General features: G+C 50.2%; 2 protein-coding genes across 3 annotated transcripts in view; one reads left to right on the forward strand and one right to left on the reverse strand.

The window, feature by feature from the left end:
• Positions 1–2,824, reverse strand: part of LOC137541147 (E3 ubiquitin/ISG15 ligase TRIM25-like) — a 39,316-nt gene extending 36,492 nt beyond the window's left edge. For both annotated transcript variants that reach the window (XM_068262301.1, XM_068262300.1), the window contains exon 1: positions 2,721–2,824. The gene's annotated coding sequence lies outside the window, so the exon portion shown is untranslated. The remainder of the gene's footprint in view (positions 1–2,720) is intronic.
• Positions 2,825–3,291: 467 nt separating this feature from the next.
• Positions 3,292–22,497, forward strand: part of RAB40B (RAB40B, member RAS oncogene family) — a 103,543-nt gene continuing 84,337 nt past the window's right edge. The window contains exons 1-2 of the mRNA XM_068262972.1: positions 3,292–3,373; positions 9,948–10,202. Coding sequence (XP_068119073.1) covers positions 10,061–10,202 — 142 coding nt within the window. The 5' untranslated portion in view covers positions 3,292–3,373; positions 9,948–10,060. The remainder of the gene's footprint in view (positions 3,374–9,947; positions 10,203–22,497) is intronic.

The following is a 22,497-nucleotide window of genomic DNA, read 5'->3' on the forward strand; positions in this document are numbered from 1 at the left end:
GGATTAGTGAGTGGCTGCGAGGGCACAGGACTGCTGCAGGGGGCTGGTAGAGGCAGAACTAGATGGCAGCGGGGGAGCAGAGGATTAGTGAGTGGCTGCGAGGGCACAGGACTGCTGCAGGGGGCTGGTAGAGGCAGAACTAGCTGGCAGCGGGGGACCAGAGGATTAGTGAGTGGCTGCGAGGGCACAGGACTGCTGCGGGGGGCTGGTAGAGGCAGAACTAGCTGGCAGCGGGGGACCAGAGGATTAGTGAGTGGCTGCGAGGGCACAGGACTGCTGCAGGGGGCTGGTAGAGGCAGATCTAGCTGGCAGCGGGGGACCAGAGGATTAGTGAGTGGCTACGAGGGCACAGGACAGCTGCAGGGGGCTGGTAGAGGCAGAACTAGCTGGCAGCGGGGGACCAGAGGATTAGTGAGTGGCTGCGAGGGCACAGGACTGCTGCAGGGGGCTGGTAGAGGCAGAACTAGCTGGCAGCGGGGGACCAGATGATTAGTGAGTGGCTGCGAGGGCACAGGACTGCTGCAGGGGGCTGGTAGAGGCAGAACTAGCTGGCAGCGGGGGACCAGAGGATTAGTGAGTGGCTGCGAGGGCACAGGACTGCTGCAGGGGGCTGGTAGAGGCAGATCTAGCTGGCAGCGGGGGACCAGAGGATTAGTGAGTGGCTACGAGGGCACAGGACAGCTGCAGGGGGCTGGTAGAGGCAGAACTAGCTGGCAGCGGGGGAGCAGAGGATTAGTGAGTGGCTGCGAGGGCACAGGACTGCTGCAGGGGGCTGGTAGAAGCAGAACTAGCTGGCAGCGGGGGACCAGAGGATTAGTGAGTGGCTGCGAGGGCACAGGACTGCTGCAGGGGGCTGGTAGAGGCAGAACTAGCTGGCAGCGGGGGACCAGAGGATTAGTGAGGGGCTGCGAGGGCACAGGACTGCTGCAGGGGGCTGGTAGAAGCAGAACTAGCTGGCAGCGGGGGACCAGAGGATTAGTGAGTGGCTGCGAGGGCACAGGACTGCTGCAGGGGGCTGGTAGAGGCAGAACTAGCTGGCAGCGGGGGGACCAGAGGATTAGTGAGTGGCTGCGAGGGCACAGGACTGCTGCAGGGGGCTGGTAGAGGCAGAACTAGCTGGCAGCGGGGGACCAGAGGATTAGTGAGGGGCTGCGAGGGCACAGGACTGCTGCAGGGGGCTGGTAGAAGCAGAACTAGCTGGCAGCGGGGGACCAGAGGATTAGTGAGTGGCTGCGAGGGCACATGACTGCTGCAGGGGGCTGGTAGAAGCCCCAGGTGAGTAAGACTCATTTTTTTTTTCTGGCTTAAAGGGAACCTTAACTGAACGGGGGGTAAAGAGTTTCACTTACCTGGGGCTAATACCAGCCCCCTGCAGCAGTCCTGTGCCCTCGGAGCCGCTCTGGAATCCTCCGGTCCCCCGCCGTCACTTAGTTTCGTTTTTGACGACTCACCAGTCGGCCGGCCTCCATGCGTATTATTGGACGCATTCCCTACTGCAATTAGCGCTGTTGCGTACAAAAATACGCGTTGCCGCATTCCGCACGCATAGATATGCGGCAACGCGTATCTTTGTACGCGTTGCGGTCCGCTACATCGTTAATTGCAGTAATTGCAGTAGGGAATGCGTCCAATAATACGCATGGCGGCCGGCCGACTGGTGAGTCGTCAAAAACGAAACTAAGTGACGGCGGGGGACCGGAGGATTCCAGAGCGGCTCCGAGGGCACAGGACTGCTGCAGGGGGCTGGTAATAGCCCCAGGTAATTGAAACTCTTTACCCCCCGTTCAGTTAAGGTTCCCTTTAAGTGTCCCTTTAAAGGGAAGGTTCAGGGAGGGGATTAAAAAAATAAAAATAAATTTCCACTTACCTGGGGCTTCCTCCAGCTCGTGGCTCCGCAGGCTCCCGGTGGTCTCCGGTGCCCGACCCGACCTGGCCAGGCCGGCTGCCAGGTCGGGCTCTTCTGCGCACCATTTCCTGGGACTTCTGCGTCCCACGCCGGCGCGCTGACGTCATCGGACGTCTGCCGGCGTGGGACGTCTGTGCATGCGCAGTACAGCCCGGCGGCCGTCCGATGACGTCAGCGCGCCGGCGTGGGACGCAGAAGTCTCAGGAAATGGAGCGCAGAAGAGCCCGACCTGGCAGCCGGCCTGGCCAGGTCGGGTCGGGCACCGGAGACCACCGGGAGCCTGCGGAGCGGCGGCGAGGGCACCTCCTGCCTGCCACGGGCTGGAGGAAGCCCCAGGTAAGTGGAAATTTATTTTTATTTTTTTAATCCCCTCCCTGAACCTTCCCTTTAAGGTGGCCACTAATGATCCAATTTCTAGCGAAAAATCGTTCGAGCGATCAGAAATTCTGATTTGAAGTGAAATATTGTAATAAATCGTTCACTACACCATCAACGAACCAATCTGTGCTTCCTATCTATCACAACCAACAAGAAAATCCAAATTTTGGTTCGACGAAAATTTATTTGGACGACATTTTTTTTACTCGTTCATAATTGATTGTGTCCATCAATGGAGGTTATTTACAACCAATCCGATCAGAATTTGTGATCGCTCTAACGATTTTTCGCTAGAAATTGGACAGTTAGTGGACACCTTTAGGGAGAGCAGTGTAGGGAGCGCAGTGTAAGCAGTGTAGGGAGCGCAGTGTAAGCAGTGTAGGGAGCGCAGTGTAAGCAGTGTAGAGGGAGCGCACTGTAGATGCTGCTAGCATACCTCTCTCCACACACCTCCTCACAGCAGCAGTTGTGGGCTGTGCAAATGTCAGTTTTATGGCAGAAAAACAAGTTTCGTGACTCTCTCTCGCTTCTTCAGGCCACTAACTGACTTCGGTGTGAAAGGCCACACCCCCCGCACAACCTGTAGCTGGAAAGTCCCGCCCCCCCTTCGAGCCCTGTGGCTAGCCGCTAGAGAGCTCCGCCCTCCTACGATCCCGAGCACGCCCCCCTGTGACCTCTAGGCTCCTGTGTGTGGAGGTGTGAGCCCCGCCTTCCATGTGACGTAAAGGGGGCGGTGACAGACTGACGCTCCGCCACACATTGCAGGAATCCGGGGATGACAGCCAGCATCGCTACAGCGCAGGCGTTGCGGTGCTACACGCGTTTGTAAACAAGCGAGGCCCCTCCTATATCCCGCCCACCTCTTCCTGCTCCACCGCCCACTTTTCCTTACCTAGAGCAGAGCGGAGAGCGGGATTGGCCACGCCCTCCCCGGTGACGGATGGCCCGCGGAGCGAATAGCAGAGGGCTGGTCCCATAGCAACTGTGCTGCGGGCCAATGGGGGCGGCGGAGGGCGGGGCGAGAGCTGTCAGGCTGAGCTGCTTTCCCCACGTCTGGCAGAGGAGTCCGAGCTGCGGGAGAGAGCTGAGGTGAGGTGCTAATACCAAATGTACAGCAGCATATACTACCCATACAGTAGCATATACCATATACAGCACCATACTATGTACCATACATATACTATACATTCTGTACCGAGCTGAGGTGAGGCGCTTATACCATGTACTATACACAGCACCATAACATATACTATCCATATACCATGTAAACTGCTGTGCTAGGGGCGGGAGCTGAGCTGTGGGTCGCGTACCATATACCATATACAATACACTATATACAGCCCTATACCATATACTACATTGCTATATATACTGCTATATATACAGCACCATACCATATACTGTATACAGCACCAAACCATATACTATCCATATATACACTATAAACTGCTGGAGGGAGCGGAGGTGAGGAACCTATACCATATATACAGCTCCATACTATATACAGCACCATATACCTTACAATGTACAGCACCAAACCATATACTATCCATATATACACTATAAGCTGCTGGAGGGAGCGGAGGTGAGGAACCTATACCATATATACAGCTCCATACTATATACAGCAACATATACCTTACAATGTACAGCACCATACCATATACTATCCATATATACACTATAAGCTGCTGGAGGGAACGGAGGTGAGAAACCTATACCATGTACTATACACAGCACCATATACCATACAATGTACAGCACCATACTATATACTATTCATATACTATATATGCTTTGCTTGGGGAGGGAGCTGAGCTGAAGAGCCTATACCATATACAGCACCATACCATGTACCATACATATACTATAAATTCTGTACCGATCTGAGGTGAGGCGCTTATACCATGTACTATACACAGCACCATAACATGTACTATCCATATACCATATATACAATGTAACCTGCTGTGCTAGGGGAGGAAGCTGAGCTGTGGGTCGTGTACCATACACTATATACAGCCCTATACTATATACTATATATACAGCACCATACCATATACTGTATACAGCACCATACCATATACTATATATGCTGTACTGTGCTGAGCTGCAGGAGGGAGCTGAGGTGAGGTGCAGTACTAGGTAACATACCATACTATAATATTGTATACCACACCTCACTACTGATATACCACACTATATACTCTACTAATACAATGTGCAATATAGACTATACCATGCGGAGGTGAGATACTGTACACTATACAGTACAGTGTTCTCCCCAGGCTCATTTAGCCGGGTGCTCCACCCGGCTAGATCTGGTGACCACCCGGCTGTCATCGGTTCACCTCCTCCTATGCTGTAAGCAGAGTTGCCCTGCATTTTCATCTCAACCCACCCGGCTACTTTTTCGTGACCCAGCTACTATTTCATGCCACCCGGCTGGAAAAAAATTCAGTGGAGAACACTGCAGTACTATACCACACCATATAGTGTAGGGTCACACCATACACTATACTGTGATATACCATACTGTGTACTCTACTAATACAATGTGCAATATGCTATACTATGCTGTGCTGGGGGGAGAGCGGAGATGAGATACTGTACACTATTGTATAATATACCATAATATATACTATAACACACCATATAGTGTACTGATATACAATGCCATGCACTATATTATAACTCACCATACTGTATACTCTACCAATACAATGTGCAATATAGTATAACTTGCTGAGCTGGGGGAGGGAGTGGAGGTGAGATACTGTACACTATACAGCAATATACCATACTATATACTATAATATACTACTTTATATAATCTCCTGATATACCACACTATATTCTCTACTAATACAATACGCAATATACTATAACTTGCTGAGCTGGGGGACAGAGAGGAGGCGAGATACTCTACACTATTGTATAATATACTATACCACATCATATAGTGTACTGATACACCACACTATATACTATAACTTGCTGAGCTGGGGGACAGAGCAGAGGCGAGATACTCTACACTATTGTATAATATACTATACCACATCATATAGTGTACTGATACACCACACTATATACTATAACTTGCTGAGCTGGGGGACAAAGCGGAGGCGAGATACTCTACACTATTGTATGATATACTATACCACATCATATAGTGTACTGATACACCACACAATATACTATAACTTGCTGAGCTGGGGACAGAGTGCAGGCGAGATACTCTACACCAGTGGTGCTCAACCTTTTTTGGCCCGAGGGCCGAACTTCAAATCAAGAAAAATCTCGAGGGCCGGAACACATGCATACAAAATTTCGATGTAAAACTTTTAACGTTTTTCTAGTAACAGTTAACATGGTGTTGGAAATGGGAAGAAAACGACAAGAATTGTTGTACTCACCATTTGATGTACATTTTCTTAATGAGAAGTTTGCGGCAGATTAATGCAGCAATGGTATCAGAGTCCAGTACGGTACCTGGGTGTATGCACAGGGCAGATTAATGCAGCAATGGTATCAGAGTGGCCTGTAGTGTGCTGGCTGAGGAGGCTGCCAGCTCTGTGTGGGGCTAAGGAGGCTGTCAGCTCTGTGTTTGGGGCTGAGGAGGCTGGCAGCTCTGTGTTTGGGGCTGAGGAGGCTGGCAGCTCTGTGTTTGGGGCTGAGGAGGCTGGCAGCTCTGTGTTTGGAGCTGAGGAGGCTGGCAGCTCTGTGTTTGGAGCTGAGGAGGCTGGCAGCTCTGTGTTTGGAGCTGAGGAGGCTGGCAGCTCTGTGTTTGGAGCTGAGGAGGCTGGCAGCTCTGTGTTTGGGGCTGAGGAGGCTGGCAGCTCTGTGTTTGGGGCTGAGGAGGGGGCTGAGGAGGCTGGCAGCTCTGTGTTTGGGGCTGAGGAGGCTGGCAGCTCTGTGTTTGGGGCTGAGGAGGCTGGCAGCTCTGTGTTTGGGGCTGAGGAGGCTGGCAGCTCTGTGTTTGGGGCTGAGGAGGCTGGCAGCTCTGTGTTTGGGGCTGAGGAGGCTGGCACAGCGTGTGCCCCGGTGTCTGCCCGCGGTGTCCTGCGGAGGGGGAGAGGATCGGGTGGTATTGCGTAGTATGGCACTCGGCGGGACGCGCATACACCAGCGTGCGCTCGTATTCAGCCCCGGGTAGCGCTGGGATAGTTAGAAAGCCTCGCTCATTGGTTACTGCAGGAGCCTTCCTCCAATAGGAATTAGGCTAATTCCTATTGGAGGAAGGCTCCTGCAGTAACCAATGAGTGAGGCTTTCTGACTATCCCAGCGCTACCCGGGGCTGAATACGAGCACACGCTGGTGTATGCGCGTCCCGCCGAGTGCTGATACAACGCAATACCACCCGATCCTCTCCCCCTCCGCAGGCAGACACCGCGCGGGCCGCAGAAACTGGCTTCGCGGGCCACAAATGGCCCGCGGGCCGTAGGTTGGGCACGGCTGCTCTACACTATTGTATAATATACTATACCACATCATATAGTGTACGATACACCACACTATATACTATAACTTGCTGAGCTGGGGGACAGAGCGGAGGCGAGATACTCTACACTATTGTATAATATATTATACTACATCATATAGTTTACTGATACACCACACCATACACTATAATGTAATATACCACACTATATACTAATATAGACACTGTTACCTGCTGTGCTGGGACAGAGTGGAGGTGAGATATCGTACACTGTACAGAACTTTAATATACCATACTATAAAATACCACGCCATACACTATACTATGATATACCATACTGTGTACTGTACTAATACAATTTGCAATATAGTATAGTAACCTGCTGAGCTGGGGAGGGAAAGGGTGTGAGATGCTGTACACTATTGTATAATATATACTGTAATATACCACACCATATAGTGTACTGATATACCATGCCATACACTATGCTATGATAGACCCTGGTAATAATGAGGGCAGCAGTTTTTCAGAGCTGGGAGCTCAGGAGCATAAAGATCTCTGTGTCTGTGTGTGTCTGTGTGTGTCTGTGTGTGTCTGTGTGTGTCTGTGTGTGTCTGTGTGTGTCTGTGTGTGTCTGTGTGTGTCTGTGTGTGTCTGTGTGTGTCTGTGTGTGTCTGTGTGTGTCTGTGTGTGTCTGTGTGTGTCTCTGTGTCTGTCTGTGTTTTGCGGAGCTCAGGAGCGTGGAGATATCTCTCCTGGTGTGAGTGTGTGTTTGTTTTGCAGAGCTTAGGAGCATAGAGATCTCTCTCTGGGAGGGGGGTGTAGACCCTGGTAATGAGGGCAGAAGTTTTGCAGAACTGGGAGCTTCGCGTAAAGATCTCTCTCCGTGTGTGTGTGTGTGTGTGTGTGTGTGTGTGTGTGTGTCTGTGTTTTGCGGAGCTGGGAGCTTAGGAGCATAGAGATCTCTCTCCTGGTGTGTATGTATGATTGTGAGTCTGTGTCTGTGTTTTGCGGAGCTGGGAGCTTAGGAGCGTAGAGTTCTCACTCCTGGTGTGTATGTATGAGTGTGAGTCTGTGTCTCTGTGTCTGTGTTTTGCGGAGCTGGGAGCCTAGGAACGTGGAGATCTCTCTCCTGGTGTGTATGTATGAGCGTGAGTCTGTGTCTGTGTTTTGCAGAGCTGGGAGCTCAGGAGCGCAGAGAGCTCTCTCTGGGCACCCTGTGAGATGGCACAAACAAAAAGAAGGGTTATTTCTCCACCAAACGCTGGAATTGGGTTTTTAGTTGGAGTGGCCCTTTAACAAACACCTCTAGGGGGGCAGCGTTCCAGCGGATTGTGGTGATTCAAGGTCTTGGTGTATAAAGTAACAGTAAGCTGAGAGTGTTGCCATGGTGACGCTGGCAGTGAGTACCGGAGTAATATGTTCTCTTGTCATAAAGCAGCATATAGCGAGGCGTGGGAGCGTGTCGGGGGGATTTTCTGTGCATGACTGCTGTGGTGCGATGCAAAAATCTGTCCCCTCTGTGATGTCATTCTTATGTCATAGATTTATTTACCCTGGGAGTGAAGTGAGGCATGGTGATGTCATTGTTGTCTTGTGGAGCGGAGCGAGGTCACTCGAATGGCGTTATCATCATTGATTATAAAGCACCAACGTATTCTGTGGTGCTGTACAGAGTAAGACATTAACATGCGGTACATAATAATACAGACAATGGAGTACACAGAATACAGACACAGGAACATAATACAGAATTGGCAGAAACTGACAAATGTAACATAATGAACACAATTCCAGGACACCAAACGGTGAGAGAGCACTGCCCTTGTGACCTTACACTCTATGAGGAATAGGTGGAAACAAGAGGTGGGCTAGTATACAATACGTATACCTAGAAGCTGTATGGTTTTAGATTAGATTTACTAAGTAGCACAACTTGCCTGGAGGTTGAAGGGGAATGGCGTAAGTTAGGCCACACGGGCAACTGACAGGCGCTGCATTCGGGCACTTGCTAGTGCTCGATACCGCCGCTAGACAGCCCCCCCCCCCATAGAGTCAGAGCACGCCCCCAGCCGTGCTCAGGCATGACGTGTCTGGGTTCTCGTACGCCGGGTAACACTTGACACTCGTCTGTATTTAAATTGCACTGGCAGGCGGCAGACAGGGCACTGAACTGCTTGGCAGGCATGCGCAGTTCAGCCTCCCGTCTGAAAGAGACCTTAGAGTGTAGGCTTTTCAGAAAGCGTGAGTTTTGAGGGAGTGCTTAATGATTTCTAAGGTTGGAGAGTGACGGGCGTGTTTTGGAATTAGATTCCAGAGGGTGGGTGAGGCACGTGAGAAGTCTTGTATACGTGAATGTGAGGAGGTGATCCTGGAGGAGAATAGAAGAAGATCGTTTGCAGAGTGGAGATTACGGTTGGGTTGGTGAGGAGATGAGACTCGATCCCACTATCAGAGATCCCATCGTTGGAAAGATCTCCTTGTGTAGCTTTTATTCCGCTATCAGAGATCCTCCAAGCCATTACGTCGTGCGCTGAGCCTGGAAACATTCAAGCGCAGTCTCAAAACACACCTGTTCAGACAAGCCTATAATGTGCTATAGGTAACATTGGAGGGTCACTGCCTTATCCACTAACCCCTGTGTCTCCTCACCTTATGTCCCCACCCCACTACCCAATAGAGAATAAGCTTGCAGGGCAGGCTCCTCCCCCTAATATCTCCACCCCACTACCCTCTAGATTGTAAGCTTGAAGGGCAGGCTCCTCCCCCTAGTATCTCCACCCCACTACCCTCTAGATTGTAAGCTCGCAGGGCAGGCTCCTCCCCCTAATAGCTCCACCCCACTACCCTCTAGATTGTAAGCTCGCAAGGCCAGGCTCCTCCCTCTCATGTCTCCACCCTACTACCCTCTAGACTGTAACCTCATAAGGGCAGGGACCTCTTCCTATTGTTTCTTATTCTGCTGTAATTTATTATATGACCATGCACCAGTATTGGGGATGCCTCAAACCGCACATCAACTCCTGTATATATGTATTTATATTTGTATTGCTTGTAGACAGTATTGAACGTCTGGTGTATTTATGCTCACCTCTATTTGTCTTGCACTATGTACATCGCTACGGAAGATGTTGGCGCTATATAAAGAATAATAATCCCACAGGTGGAATGAGATCCTGTGATCTTCCTTTCTCTCATCATGCCCTTTTCTTTCTCCTCCAGCTTGCCGAGGATTCTGGGTATGAACCTCTGGTCTCCTGCCTCCGTGTGACCTCGTTCCTGCCCCATGATGGGCTGAACCAGCCCCAGCATTGGAGAGCCTCTCGCAGAAGAGAATGACCCACAGAGCCAGTCCAGCCAAAGCCTACGACTTCTTGCTCAAGTTCCTGCTGGTCGGTGACAGTGATGTGGGGAAGGGGGAGATTCTGGCCAGCTTACAGGACGGCTCCACCGAGTCACTGTACGGCTATAACATGGGTGAGTTGTGCCAATGCTTCTCTTGGGGCTTGGTGAAGTACAAATAGGCAAGCTTGGAGGTGGCTGCACCTCACTTGTATGTGGGGCCAATAAAGTCGCCTTGTGAAGGCCCTAGTGGTAGTTGCCACGTCTTCTACTTCTGTTGTTGCCCATTGTAGTAGGGAATCTGCAACACCGTTGTGTGGTGCCCAAGAATGTCCTGGTCCAAGCAGATCTCTCTGGCTTCACGTGGGCGCTTATAGTAATAAGCAGTAGGGTATCGTACCGTGTTAGCCATCATTTAATGGTATCATCCTGATTTAAAACTTCTTGCTTATAGTAATAAATAATAGCAATATTTTTTTCTGTCAATAGACATGACTCTGGTTGGCCGACCTGATGCTTACACACATGGCACAGGTTCTACAGGCTGCTGGCTACAGTTTCTGCTGTTTTGGTATATGTAGAATAAAAATTATTACGCTACCTCCTCAAAAAGGAGTGGAAAAATGAATATGGAAATCAAGAGGTAGTATGGAAAGGATTAGATGTGAGCTCCTCTGAGGACAGTCAGTGACATGACTATGTACTCTGTACAGTGCTGCAGAAGATGTCAGTGCTATATAAATACATAATAATAATAATATGGTAGGACATTAGACTATGACTATGGTAGGATTAGATAGTGAGCTCCTCTGAGGGCAGTCAGTGACATGGCTATGTACTCTGTAATGTGCTGCAGAAGATGTCAGTGCTATATAAATACATAATAATAATATGGTAGGACATATGACTATGGTAGGATTAGAGTGTGAGCTCCTCTGGGGACAGTCAGTGACATGACTATGTACTCTGTAATGTGCTGCAGGAGATGTCAGTGCTATATAAATACATAATAATATGGTAGGACATTACACTGTGACTATGGTAGGATTAGATTGTGAGCTCTGAGGGACTTTCAGTGACATGACTATGTACTCTGTAATGTGCTGCAGAAGATGTCAGTGCTATATAAATACATAATAATATGGTAGGACATTAGACTATGACTATGGTAGGATTAGAGTGTGAGCTCCTCTGAGGACAGTCAGTGACATGACTATGTACTCTGTAAAGTGCTGCAGAAGGTGTCAGTGCCGTGAGGTCAGGGTTTGCACATAGCTGAGAGTGATGAGGCTGCAGTGTGTGCAGATTAGGGCTAGATGGATTGATGTGACTCACAGGCTGTGATTTCGGCTGTGGATCAGGCTGGGTGCTGCAGTTCGGCTTTGAAGCATCCAGCGCTGTATCCCGTCATGTTTGGGTGTCTGCAGGCTGTGGGATGGTGGATTCCCATACGGTGTAATTAGGTTAGTATGGAGGCGGTGCAGCTTCTGGGCTGACAGGTTGGGGTGTCACCCGGAGTCTCCTGTGTGAATATTATCACTGGAGGAGAGCTGGAGGTGTGAGAGTCTGAAGTCCGCGTCTTGTGCAGAGATAGTGGATGAAGTGTGCAGAATGTTCTGCAGGGGGGAGTTTGCCGGGACCACAGACGCTCACACAGGACCTGACACTTGTATTCCTGATTACTAACATCCCTGCACGCCTCGCTCTGAACACACCGCCTGTCAGTACCCAGTGTACCCGAATCCAACCAACATGCTTCAGAAGAGAAGACACACGAAATGAAAGAGTTTACAGCAGGCTGCATGTGTCTGAGCGTTCTGTTCTGTTTTCTGACTGCGAGGAAGCGGCGAGAGGTGGGACTGTCAGTAAGATCACAGGCTGAAGCTCTGGAGGACTGAATTTGTAAAAGGCAGCTATCAAGAGGCTTCTGAAGTGAGAGGGCTGCCGTATTTATTTCCTGTTACAAAATACCAGTTGCCTGGCTGTCCTTCTGATCTCTTTGGCTGCAGTAGTGTCTGAATCACACCTGAAACAAGCATGCAGCTAATCCAGTCACACTTCAGTCAGAGTAGATGATCTGCTGCATGCTTGTTCAGGGGTTATGGGTAAAAGTATTAAAGGGGAACTGAGGTATACGGAGACTACCATATTTATTTCCTTTTAATCAATACCAGTTGCCTGGCAGCCCTGCTGGTCCTCTGCCTCTAATTCTTTCAACCATAGCCCCTGAACAAGCATGCAGCAGATCAGGTGTTTCAGACTTTAAAGTCAGATCTGACAAGACTAGCTGCATGCTTGTTTCTAGTGTTATTCAGATACTACTGCAGAGAAATAGACCAGCAGGGCTGCCAGGCAACTGGTATTGATTAAAAGGAAATAAATATGGCAGCCTCCGTATACCTCTTACTTCAGTTCCCCTTTAACCCTCCTGCCGGTCCATTAAAAACCGCCAGGGGGAAGCGCTGCCGGGTTTTTTTTCTTTTTTTTTTTTTTTTAAATCATGTAGCGATCGCGATCAGGAAATCCTGTTCAAAGAACGGGATTTCCTGGAGGGAAAGAACGGGATGACGTCACCGACGTCATGGACTTCGTGACGTCTAAGGGAGCCCCGATCCACCCCTTAGCGCTGCCTGGCGCTGATAGGCCAGGCAGCGCAGGGGTCTAAGGGGGGGGGCTCTGCAGCGGCGAATCGGCCCGGGGCGGCGACGATCGGTGATCTGACGCAGCTAGCAAAGTGCTAGCTGCATTCAGCAAAAAAAAAAAATACGCAGATCGGCCCAGCAGGGCCTGAGAAAACCTCCTGCGCGGCTTACCCCGAACTACGTTTGGGGTTACCGCCAGGAAGGTTAAGGTGCCCACACACCTATCAATCTACCACCAGATCAACCATGAGAGAGATCTATCCATGATGGAATCTGAACAGCGGGGGATCTATTGTTTGGCCACACACTGCACACAGATTTCCAATACAATCCGCTGGAAATGATCTCAGCACTACTACCTGCCAGGCCGCCCCTTATGTAATGCCGCCCCCCCCCCCCCCCATGTCAAACCATACCCGCCTCCTCCGGTGTCTTGTTTTTGGATTGTGAGCACCAGTGTCACGTGGTACTAATGCCGCAGGGACTGCATGCCTGATCAAACCTTTCAACCAAGTTCAGACACAAGTAGTTTGAAACGATCGATTGGGTGGTCATATATTTTAGCATCGATATCTGCCAGATTTGATCATTACTAAATCGGGTGGAAATCGATGCTGCAAATCAAGTGGTGCATAGGACCCTTAGAGGGTAGAGACAGAGGATCAGCAGGACAGGCAGGCACCTGGTATTGTGTAAAAGGAAATGAATATGGCAGCCTCCATATCGCTGTCACATGAGGTGTGCATTGAGGGTATTCCTGTGAGTCTGCCAGTGAAGGGCTGCACAGGAGTCGGGGGGGGGGGGGGGGGGGGAGATATCTGAGCTGTAATCCGATGAATGATGGTGTCTCTGGGGTATGGGAAGCTGGAGGCTGATTATCTGCAGGGAGGGCGATGATATATATGTGCCCCTCCGGAGGGTCCCCCCCGCTGCCTCGTCTCCTGTTTTTAGTATCCCTGGTGCGTTCAGCTCTGCCACTTAATCCCATAAGACAACTCGCTGTTCTCCGGGATCGCTAGCAATGCAGGCTTAAGGCTCTCCCGGCCCGGGGACGTCACTGCACACATCCAGCCGCCACTGCGTGACCTACTTCTCCTAAGCCGGGAGCCTGGCAGCGCAACGGTACAGCCACTTCCAGGACACCGTGTGCCCCGGCCCAGAGCTACAGGATGTTCCATGGCTCCGCTCTGAGCCTCTCAATGACTCTCACTAGGTAGAGGGAGTAGCTAGGGAGACAGTGTTAGGAGTAGGTAGAGGGAGTAGCTAGGGAGACAGTTAGTGTTAGTAGTAGGTAGAGGGAGGAGCTAGGGGGACAGTTAGTGTTAGTAGTAGGTAGTGGGAGGAGCTAGGCTGACAGTGTTAGGAGTAAGTAGGAGGAGGAGCTAGGGGGACAGTTAGTGTTAGTAGTAGGTAGAGGGAGGAGTTAGGGGATGGTTAGGAGTAGGTAAAGGGAGCTCAAGGGTGGTTAGTGTTAGGGGTAGGTAAAGGGGGGAGCTAGGGGGAGCGGTTATTGATAGGGGTGGGTAGAGGGAGGAGTTAGGGGATGGTTAGGAGTAGGTAGAGGGAGGAGCTTAGGGGTGGTTAGTGCTATAGGGTAGGTAGAGGGAGGAGCTAGGGGGAGTGGTTATTGATAGGGGTAGGTAGAGGGAGGAGCTCGGGCGGTTAGTGTTAGGGGTAGGTAGAGGGAGGAGCTAGGGGGGGCAGTTATTGATAGGGGTAGGTAGAGGGAGGAGCTCGGGGGCGGTTAGTGTTAGAGGGTAGGTAGAGGGAGGAGCTAGGGGGAGCGGTTATTGATAGGGGTAGGTAGAGGGAGGAGTTAGGGGATGGTTAGGAGTAGGTAGAGGGAGGAGCTCGGGAGCGGTTAGTGCTATAGGGTAGGTAGAGGGAGGAGCTAGGGGAGCGGTTTTTGATAGGGGTAGGTAGAGGGAGGAACTCGGGGCGGTTAGTGTTAGTGTTAGGGGTAGGTAGAGGGAAGAGCTAGGGGGAGTGGTTATTGATAGGGGTAGGTAGAGGGAGGAGCTCGGGGGCGGTTAGTGTTAGAGGGTAGGTAGAGGGAGGAGATAGGGGAGCGGTTATTCATAGGGGTAGGTAGAGGGAGGAGTTAGGGGATGGTTAGAAGTAGGTAGAGGGAAGAGCTCGGAAGCGGTTAGTGCCATAGGGTAGGTAGAGGGAGGAGCAGGGGAGCGGTTTTTGATAGGGGTAGGTAGAAGGAGGAGCTCGGGGCGGTTAGTGTTAGGGTTAGGTAGAGGGAGGAGCTAGGGGAAGTGGTTATTCATAGGTGTAGGTAGAGGGAGGAACTTGGGGGCGTTTAGTGTTAGGGGTAGGTAGAGGGAGGAGCTAGGGGAGCGGTTTTTGATAGGGGTAGGTAGAGGGAGGAACTCAGGGCGGTTAGTGTTAGTGTTAGGGGTAGGTAGAGGGAAGAGCTAGGGGGAGTGGTTATTGATAGGGGTAGGTAGAGGGAGGAGCTCGGGGGCGGTTAGTGTTAGAGGGTAGGTAGAGGGAGGAGATAGGGGAGCAGTTATTCATAGGGGTAGGTAGAGGGAGGAGTTAGGGGATGGTTAGAAGTAGGTAGAGGGAAGAGCTCAGAAGCGGTTAGTGCCATAGGGTAGGTAGGGGTAGGTAGAAGGAGGAGCTCGGGGCGGTTAGTGTTAGGGGTAGGTAGAGGGAGGAGCTAGGGGAAGTGGTTATTCATAGGGGTAGGTAGAGGGAGGAACTTGGGGGCGGTTAGTGTTAGGGGTAGGTAGAGGGAGGAGCTAGGGGGAGCGGTTATTGATAGGGGTAGGTAGAGGGAGGGTTAGTGTGATATACAGGATGTGTAACACTCATCTGAAGTGATATCTGTAAGATTTTTAGCTGAATATTGATTTGCTATCAATCTATGCGCATTTTTGAATGACGCCAAAGCAATGGAAAGCGACAACACTTGTGCCAAACCTCCATTTTGTTCCTCCAGTGGAGCGAGTGCTTTCTGGAAGCCAATGAATGTTCAGAAACAAGGAAATGTTCTTAAATTTATCAGAACAGAACACCAGCCCACTCCTGTACAATCCGCTGCAATTTTCAGACACAACCGAATGAATCATCTGGACGATGTCAATCACTTTTGATCATCATTTGATTGCTCAATCAAAAGTAGAATTGAGTCTCTCTCGATTCAGTTTTCATTGTAATTAACAAAGTGAAAGGATGATCTTACATAAGAATTGATAAGTGTGTGGTCAGCGTAACAGAACCTGGTTAATTGGCAGACGACTTCGGTACTGGTAACATAATGGAGATAAGGACACGTGTACTATACATATGACAGCAGATTGACCTGTGTGTGTCTATGTACAATCTGTGTGTGGATAGGTTGAAAATGGAACGGTGACAGATATGACTGGTCAGTGTGTCCGGTGTCTGTATAAGGTGGTGACTTGTATGAAGGGATCTCGGCAGATCTGTGTGTGTGGATAGGTTGGTAATGGAACAGTGACAGATATGACTGGTCAGTGTTTCCGGTGTCTGTATAAGGTGGGGACTTGTATGGAGGGATGTCGGCAGATCGATGTGTGGTGTACAATCTGTGTGTGGGTAGGTTGGTAATGGAACTGTGAAAGATATGACTGGTCAGTGTTTCCGGTGTCTGTATAAGATGGTGACTTGTATGAAGGGATGTCGGCAGATCGATGTGTGGTGTACAATCTGTGTGTGGGTAGGTTGGTAATGGAACTGTGAAAGATATGACTGGTCAGTGTTTCCGGTGTCTGTATAAGGTGGTGACTTGTATGAAGGGATCTCGGCAGATCCTCCATGTTTGGCGGCCTCCACCTCATGCACCAAGAATCTGGCTGTCAGGGCAGCAGCCCATGTCGATGATAAGCCACAGCTTGCTCCTCTTATCGGGCTGGACGCCGTTTTTAGAAAGTTCCCGAGGCTTCTTCCATCCAGAACCTGAATTTCTGGTTGTGGGAATGTCATTTTCAGACGGTGTGACGTAACTCCTCTCAGAGTCTTTCTGTGAGAAAGGTGACCTGTCCCAGCATGTCGCCTGTGAAACGCTTCTCACGGGAGGCGCTCTCTCCCCGGGGTCCGTGTTATCTGCTGTCACGTTGGGCGTCGCTCTCCAGGCTTTTCATCATGCAGGAGATCTCCCACCTCAGGGACTTGGGTTAATATCGAGCATGAAGTCCTGCGCATACAGTATGTCACACGTTGGGTCGGTCTACCGCAGCTCACCCAATCCAGCTCCTGTGACCAAGATTTTCCAGCCTGTCTTCTTGATCCCATCGATTCTCTTCCAATTCAATTAAATTATTGAATTTTTTTAATTCAAGGTCAATCAGGCTGCAATATTGAGTAATGTGTGGGCACCTTAAAGGACAACTGAAGTGAGAGGGATATGGAGGCTGCCATATTTATTTCTTTATAAACAATACCAGTTGCCTGTCAGCCCTGCTGATCTATTTGGCTGCAGTAGTGTCTGAATCACACCAGAAACAAGCATGCGGCTAATCTTGTCAGATCTGACAAAAATGCCAGAAACTCCTGATCTGCTGCATGCTTGTTTAGGGGCTATGGCAAAAAGTATTAGAGGCAGAGGATCCGCAGGACAGCCAGGCAACTGGTATTGCTTAAATGAAAATGAACATGGCAGCCTCCATATACCTCTCTCTTCAGTTGTGCTTTAAAGAGGAACTCCAGTGAAAATAATGTAATAAAAAAAGTGCTTCATTTTTACAATAATTATGTATAAATGATTTAGTCAGTGTTTGCCTATTGTAAAATCTTTTAAATCCCTGATTTACATTCTGACATTTATAACATGGTGACATTTTTACTGCTGGCCGGTGATCTAGCTGCTGCATGTTTTTTTGGTAGTTGGAAACTGCTGTAAACAGCTATTTCCCACAATGCAACAAGGTTCAAAGACAGGAAACTGCCAGGAGTACCACAGTACTCAGAGCTTCTTGTGGGAGGGGTTTCACCACAATTTGTCATACAGCGCCCCCTGATGGTCTGTTTGTGAAAAGGAATAGATTTCTCATGTAAAAGAGTGTATCAGCTACTGATTGGGATAAAGTTCAATTCTTGGTCGGAGTTTCTCTTTAAGTTCACACTAGCGGGTGATAGACCTGGCGATTTCCCCATCATTCCCATCAACGAAGAAGCGTCAGCAACAATCCAGGCGTAAGGTTCTGGTGGCGGCACTCCCACTGACGTTACTTGTCAATATTCAATCATCATAAGCCATGTTTGGCAGTTGCTGCTTGCAGAGTCTTAGGGCCTTCTTCCCGGAATCCCATAGTAATTTCCCTATGAGAAATCGCCTGAAAACCCTGCACTGATGTTGCAGTCCCACTGGAGGAATGGTGAATACATCATTGGGTACCGACATCGGTCAATGCTGATGTGAAGCTTTGTGGCAGAACTTCAGGCCAAACACAAGTGATCTTCTAAGTAGACCTGTCCACGACTGGCCAGTGTACTGACACAAGCTTTCTGCATAGGCATTTTACAAATTCATACCAACATCCTAACAAGAGATGGGTTCTACAGACTTATCCTCTCATTTTTCCTACATCTAGTTAAGAACTCTCAGAATCGTCTTTATTCGCCAAATGCCACCCGGATGTAGTACAGTGGCCCATGAGATGGGGGATGATGGGAGCCCCATGGGATAGTCGTGGGTGGTGTACGGAGCCCCAGGTGGTAAGGGGTGACAAGATGTTCCATGGAATGGCTATGGGTGGTGCACGTAGCCCGAGGTGATGAGATATGACAGAGTGTTCCATAGAATGGCAGTGGGTGTTGTACGGAGCCCCATGTGATGAGGGATGACGAGGTGTTCCATGGAATGGCAGTGGGTGGTGCATGGAGCCCGAGGTGATGAAATATGACAGGGTGTTCCATAGAATGGCAGTGGGTGGTGCACGGAGCCCCAGATGATGAGGGGTGACAAGATGTTCCACGGAATGGCTGTGTGTGGTGCACGGAGCCCGAGGTGATGAGATATGACAGGGTGTTCCATAGAATGGTTGTGGGTGTTGTACGGAGCCCCAGGTGGTAAGGGGTGACAAGATGTTCCATGGAATGGCAGTGGGTGTTGTACGGAGCCCCAGGTGATGAGAGATGATGGGGTTTTCCATGGAATGGTTGTGGGTGGTGCATGGAGCCCCTGGTGATGGATGATGGGGTGTTCCATGGAATGGTTGTGGATGGTATATGGAGCCCCAGGTGATGATAGGACAGCGTGTTCCATGGAATGGTTGTGGGTGGTGCACGGAGTCCCAGGTGATGATATAACAGGGTGTTCCATGGAATGATTGTGGGTGGTGTACGGAGCCCCAGGTGATGATATGACAGGGTGTTCTATGGAATGGTTGTGGATGGTATATGGAGCCCCAGGTGATGAGGAGCAATGAGAGCCCCGTGGAATGGTTGTGGGTGGTGTAAGGAGTCCCAGGTGATGATATGACAGGGTGTTCCATGGAATGGTTGTGGGTGGTGTGTGGAGCCCCAGGTGATGATATAACTGGGTGTTCCATGGAATGGTTGTGGGTGGTGTATGGAGCCCCAGGTGATGAGGAGCGATGGGAGCCCCGTGGAATGGTTGTGGGTGGTGTAAGGAGTCCCAGGTGATGATATGACAGGGTGTTCCATGGAATGGTTGTGGGTGGTGTACAGAGCCCCAGGTGATGATATGACAGGGTGTTCCATGGAATGGCTGTGTGTGGTGCATGGAGTCCCAGGTGATATGACAGGGTATCCCATGGAATGGTTGTGGGTGGTGTATGGAGCCCCAGGTGATGATATGACAGGGTGTTCCATGGAATGGTTGTGGGTGGTGTATGGAGCCCCAGGTGATGATATGACAGGGTGTTCCATGGAATGGTTGTGGGTGGTGTACGGAGCCCCAGGTGATATGACAGGGTGTTCCATGGAATGGTTGTGGGTGCTGTACGGAGCCCCAGGTGATGATATGACAGCGTGTTCCATGGAATGGTTGTGGGTGGTGCACGGAGCCCCAGGTGATGATATGACAGGGTGTTCCATGGAATGGTTGTGGGTGGTGTACGGAGCCCCAGGTGATATGACAGGGTGTTCCATGGAATGGTTGTGGGTGGTGTACGGAGCCCCAGGTGTTGATATGACAGCGTGTTCCATGGAATGGTTGTGGGTGGTGCAAGGAGTCCCAGGTGATGATATGATAGGGTGTTCCATGGAATGGTTGTGGGTGGTGTACGGAGCCCCAGGTGATATGACCGGGTATCCCATGGAATGGTTGTGGGTGGTGCACGGAGTCCCAGGTGATGAGGAGTGATGGGAGCCCTGTGGAATGGTTATGGGTGGTGCACGGAGCCCCAGGTGATGATATGACAGGGTGTTCCATGGAATGGTTGTGGGTGGTGTACGGAGCCCCAGGTGATATGACAGGGTGTTCCATGGAATGGTTGTGGGTGGTGTATGGAGCCCCAGGTGATGATATGACAGGGTGTTCCATGGAATGGTTGTGGGTGGTGTACGGAGCCCCAGGTGATATGACAGGGTGTTCCATGGAATGGTTGTGGGTGGTGTGTGGAGCCCCAGGTGATGATATGACAGGGTGTTCCATGGAATGGTTGTGGGTGGTGTACGGAGCCCCAGGTGATGATATGACAGGGTGTTCCATGGAATGGTTGTGGGTGGTGTACGGAGCCCCAGGTGATGATATGACAGGGTGTTCCATGGAATGGTTGTGGGTGGTGCACAGAGTCCCAGGTGATGAGTAGCGTTGGGAGCCCCGTGGAATGGTTGTGGGTGGTGCACGGAGTCTCAGGTGATGATATGACAGGGTGTTCCATGGAATGGTTGTGGGTGGTGCACGGAGCCCCAGGTGATGATATGACAGGGTGTTCCATGGAATAGTTGTGGGTGGTGTAAGGAGCCCCAGGTGATGCTCCTTCTGATATTCTGTGTGTTATGAGTGTCCTTTGCTAGTCCCTTCTCTCAGTTCTGCATCAGCCACTCATTACTCAGCAATGTGCGGATGAGTCTTCAGAGCAGATTCCTCTGACTCGCCTCACATCCAGTTCAGGTTTTTCTAGTAGACAGCTCGGCAGTAAATATTGCAGACTCCGTATTATCTCAGTAATCCTCCAGCTTGGATGGAGTCACAGTTTTGCTTCAGGACAAAGCTCGCGTCATTGCTCAGACGTAAAAGCTGTATGAAGTTGGGACATTTCAGATGCCTCTTCGCCGAATGTCGGTAACCAGATTGTGGCAGGTGTGTTGGGAGCTGCTGAGCGATGCCCAATGGCGGGCATTCTGCTACAGCAGAGAAGTAGATAGAATTATCATTTATTGTGTTTGTAAAGCGCCAACATATTACGCAGCGCTGAACAATAGAGAAATAGATAGATGGACAACAAGGTAGAAGAGACAAGAACATGCAGTGGAGTTTGAGATCACATACAGTAATTCAAGTCCAAGTTGGTCCGCATGGGGTTAGATACACTAGAGGGGAGGACCCAGCCAGAGGCTGACGATCTAATAGTAAGGGGTAGGGACACACTCGGTACAGGTTGCATGATAGGACTCAGCAGTTATGGTGTTATTGCAGGGTTGCAGGCGATCTTGAAGAGGTATAATTTGAGGGCTTGTTTAAAGGCGTTGAGAGATGAGGTAAGCCTGATGGGTGGTGGAATGGAGTTCCAGACAGTGGGGGCAGCTCTTGAAAAGTCCTGCAGTCTTTCATGGTAGTTGAAGATGCACGTGGTGGTCAGGCGCAGGTTGTTGTAGGATCGGAGGGGTGGCCAGGTGTATGTCTGTGGGCGAGCTCATATGTAGGTTGGGCGGATGTACAGAGGGTAGTCGTAGAGGATGAGCGATGGGAAGACTAGATCAGTCTGGCTGCTGCTTACATGGCACATTGTAGAGGGGGGGGGGGTTGATGCAGTTCAGAGGGTGGCCTGACAGCAGGGAGTTGCTGTAGTCGAGGCTGGATATGATAAGGGCATGAATGAGGAGTTTGCTGGTACCACTGGATTACCTTTTTAGTGGGATAGCCCCGTGGTAGCGAAGGATTATGGGAACACAAGCCAAAGGCTGAATACTCCTGAATATGCAAATGATCTCTATGCCCCTGAGGCCAGGCTTACATCCAGGAGGCGGCACACAACACTCTCACAGCTCTCTGCTTGTATCGGTGACATTACTATGCACTTATACAGGGCTGTCCAACACCAGTCCTCGGGGGCGGGGCTCATGACTTTGCACAGACCTCCTCTCTCCAAGCATGGCTCTGCCATAGAGGAACCTACATGGCAACGTCCTCGGTAGGTCTATTCGGAAGGGGATACTTGTTAGGCCTCTTGCACACTACATACGATTCGATTTTTTTATACAATCTGATTTTTGATTCCATTACAACAAAAAAATACTACATGCTCCGTTTTTTTCAATCACAATCAAAAATAGGATTGTATACAAAATCAGAATTGCATGTAGCGTGCAAGAAGTTGCATTCATTGTGACGTGATTGCTTTCATCAATTCCCTTCTTCAGTTTTGGGCTTACTCAAGCTTTAAAAGCAGCTTTTAGTTGAATGGAGTACAGAGGCTGCCATCTTCATTCTCAAACAAATAATGCCGGTTCCGTTGTGCCGCTGTCCCTCCTCCCCGCGTCACACGGCTGTAACCGAGGGAGACGTCCGTATAAGCTTCTGGTGAGGACCCGATCCCTTTCCCTGGCTTCTCCATCAGCAATGTGGTGGGACGGGTAACCAGCGACCGGTAACGCACCAATGACGGCTCATTTCTGACACTGCC

This window comes from Hyperolius riggenbachi, chromosome 12 (assembly GCF_040937935.1).
Source record: "Hyperolius riggenbachi isolate aHypRig1 chromosome 12, aHypRig1.pri, whole genome shotgun sequence".
In the NCBI taxonomy this organism is placed as follows: domain Eukaryota; kingdom Metazoa; phylum Chordata; class Amphibia; order Anura; family Hyperoliidae; genus Hyperolius; species Hyperolius riggenbachi.